Source organism: Pygoscelis adeliae, unplaced genomic scaffold (assembly GCF_000699105.1).
Source record: "Pygoscelis adeliae isolate BGI_AS28 unplaced genomic scaffold, ASM69910v1 Scaffold239, whole genome shotgun sequence".
In the NCBI taxonomy this organism is placed as follows: Eukaryota; Metazoa; Chordata; class Aves; order Sphenisciformes; family Spheniscidae; genus Pygoscelis; species Pygoscelis adeliae.
This window is the reverse complement of record NW_008825537.1, coordinates 175252-177855: the sequence shown is the minus strand read 5'-3', so window position 1 is coordinate 177855 and position 2604 is coordinate 175252. Positions and strand designations below refer to the sequence as shown.

Sequence of the window (2604 nt, the reverse complement as noted above, 5' to 3'; positions counted from 1 at the left end):
GTTTTGTGCTTAAGGACTGCTTTTTATGACATTTGGCTGATATCTGACTCCCTTTACTTGGTTGTGTTAAGGGATAGAGCAACTTTCTCAGGATGGTTTGTGCACTGGTCTGCATAGTGAGTGGTGGGAGCAAAAGACTGGGATACAATATAGGGTATAGGAGAGGTGTTCTTTTTACTCATTTCAAGGATTCAGTATTGTTAGATGTGTTGGGCTTTTCTTTGCATGAGTTACTATTCACATCGGAACTTGAAGGTGACAAAATACATGCTGGACCCAAAAGACACCTCTACTGGTAGTTATCACTAACTGCAATCTGTCAGTTTTTCTGATAGGTTTGTACCTTTGGTCAGTACCTTTCTTGAAGGGGTTTGGTCTCAACCACAGAAACGTGATTTGAGCTGAAGTCTGGCTTACTGATTTTGGGTCCAGGAATAAATTTTTCAGCCAGATCGAGTCTAAATTATTTTAGATTTTTTGGGGGAGGACGGGGAGGGTGAGGGTGCACCAGGAAATGAGACTTTTTTTAGCATGTTTTGCTTCTTTAATGCTTAGTACCTTAATATATTTAAGTGAAATTGTATTTTATCTGTTCCGTCTCAGAGTAACTTGGAGCTGATTTTTAATAACTGTTTATAGGGACTGGATGGTGCACCAGGAGTTCTTGAGTCTGAACACCTTTGTTGCCTTTAGAGAGGTTCTGCAATCTCCGTGATGAGAATAGGCAGGGCGTGAGGAAGCTTGCCTTGACTGTGCTTTACCTGGGGCATGGTGGAGGTGTTTTGATAGGTATAATCTGCCAAATTCTACTTATGATAACGTGTGCAGAACTTGGCTTTGTTTTTTATTTTTCCTGGTGTAGGTGGTATAGGCAAAAGCCCCTTCCTGTGGCAAGTGTACCAAAGATTTCAGAAAGCAGCTGGGTGTGGATAATAACCTCACAGATGCTACAGGCTGTTATAATGACTGTAGTCCTTCCTTCACTTATAGATTGTAGGGTGGGCATTTTTATTTTCTCTCTCAAAAGGGATCATGATTGAAGTACACTTAAACAATGTCTCTATTGCTATTCAAAATGTAGTTTAAATTTTTTTTTGTAAGAAACCTGAGACAGCAACTTGTTATCCAACTGCAGTTTAACCTCCTCAGAAGTTGGGCAGTCTGTGGTTCTTCACAGTGAATGCTCTGCCTTGGAAACCACTGTGTTTCAAAACACCTGGTGATCTAATGATAGGTGAAACCTGCTGCTGTTTTACAGCTTGTTCTGTGAAGGAGCATATGATGCTTTGGGGGAATTTTGCTGATGTCTGCTATGTCTTAGATGTATAGTTTACCCATTGTCCCTCTGGTCTTAGCAACCTGATCCACAACCAGCATGTGGATCCTTGCAGTCATAATGTAAGGATTTAGTTAATCTGAGAATTTTTTGCCTGCCTGTGACTGGTATGCCCTGCTCCTGACCCTTGACACGCACCCCCCCCCCCCCCCTTTTTTTTTTTTTTTAATTTGCTTTTCAATCTCCAGGCCAATGCAGTGCTGATCCGGGAAGTGGATGTAGAAAAGGTCATGACATTTGAGCAGCCATATGTAAGTGCAATTAAAACATTGTGGAACGACCCTGGAATACAAGAGTGTTATGACAGGAGAAGAGAATATCAGCTTTCTGACTCAGCTAAATAGTAAGTATATGATTGCTGGTGTACACTGGTAGATGGTAGAGATGGTCTAACAAATAATACCTGTCCAATTTTTTAATTGAAGTCTAGAGTTTGTTTCAAAGGCAGGAACACTGCTGTAGATTTCACTACGTACTTTGTTTAAAGTACCTTTTATCTTTTTCACTAAGGCAGATGAGTCTTGCTAGTGTTTTAGACAAGCTGCACAGTCTCTGCTGGCTGCGTGTATTGGGATAAAAGTCATAGAGAGAGACATACGAGAGAGGCATTTTGCCTCTATCAGCCAGAAGTATCCTTAGGAAAAGTTAAGATGAAAGAGCAGTGGGAGCGGGTAACTCGTAACTTGTTTGAATCTGGCTCCAGAAAGGCAAAGAGCTTTGCTGGAGATGGGGGAAGCTATATTTATTTGGGGATAGATTTAGATCTGGAAATTCCTTACCATTTGCTACTTTTCATGAGGGTATGAGGTGTTCTGGTGGGTGATAAAGACAGTTGTTCACACATCTGCTTCTGGAAATACCTGAGGCTAGAATCTCTGCCTTATGCCATCTATGTTGGTCCTGGCTCTTAGGCAGCAGAAGTGTTGCTCTTTCTCTTCACGTTTGTCCTTTGGCCTACAGGTGTACATGGATGTGTAACTTAATGGATTTATTATTAATAAAATCTAAGTCTGGTGACATAGGTTTGTTTATAAATAGAAAACCTCAGGTGAGACTTGATTCTGAAACATAAGCATCCACTGTACTTAAACTTTCTCTGTAGTAAAGATTGTCTTCCACACTCCTATACAGAGCTGATCAAGTTGTCCTTAATGTATCAGTTTATCCTCCAAAGGGGATGGCTCGTGAATTAATGTTCCCCAAAGATGTACTGTTATTTTTCCACACCACGTTTCAAATGGTTCAGGTGACTTCTGACTTTCTTGTTA

The 2604-nt window shown here is 40.8% G+C and overlaps 1 protein-coding gene across 1 annotated transcript in view; it reads left to right on the top strand.

Annotated features, from left to right (window-relative positions):
* Positions 1 to 2604, top strand: part of GNA11 (guanine nucleotide binding protein (G protein), alpha 11 (Gq class)) — an 8525-nt gene that overhangs the window by 315 nt on the left and 5606 nt on the right. The window contains exon 2 of the mRNA XM_009331825.1: positions 1525 to 1679. Coding sequence (XP_009330100.1) covers positions 1525 to 1679 — 155 coding nt within the window. The remainder of the gene's footprint in view (positions 1 to 1524; positions 1680 to 2604) is intronic.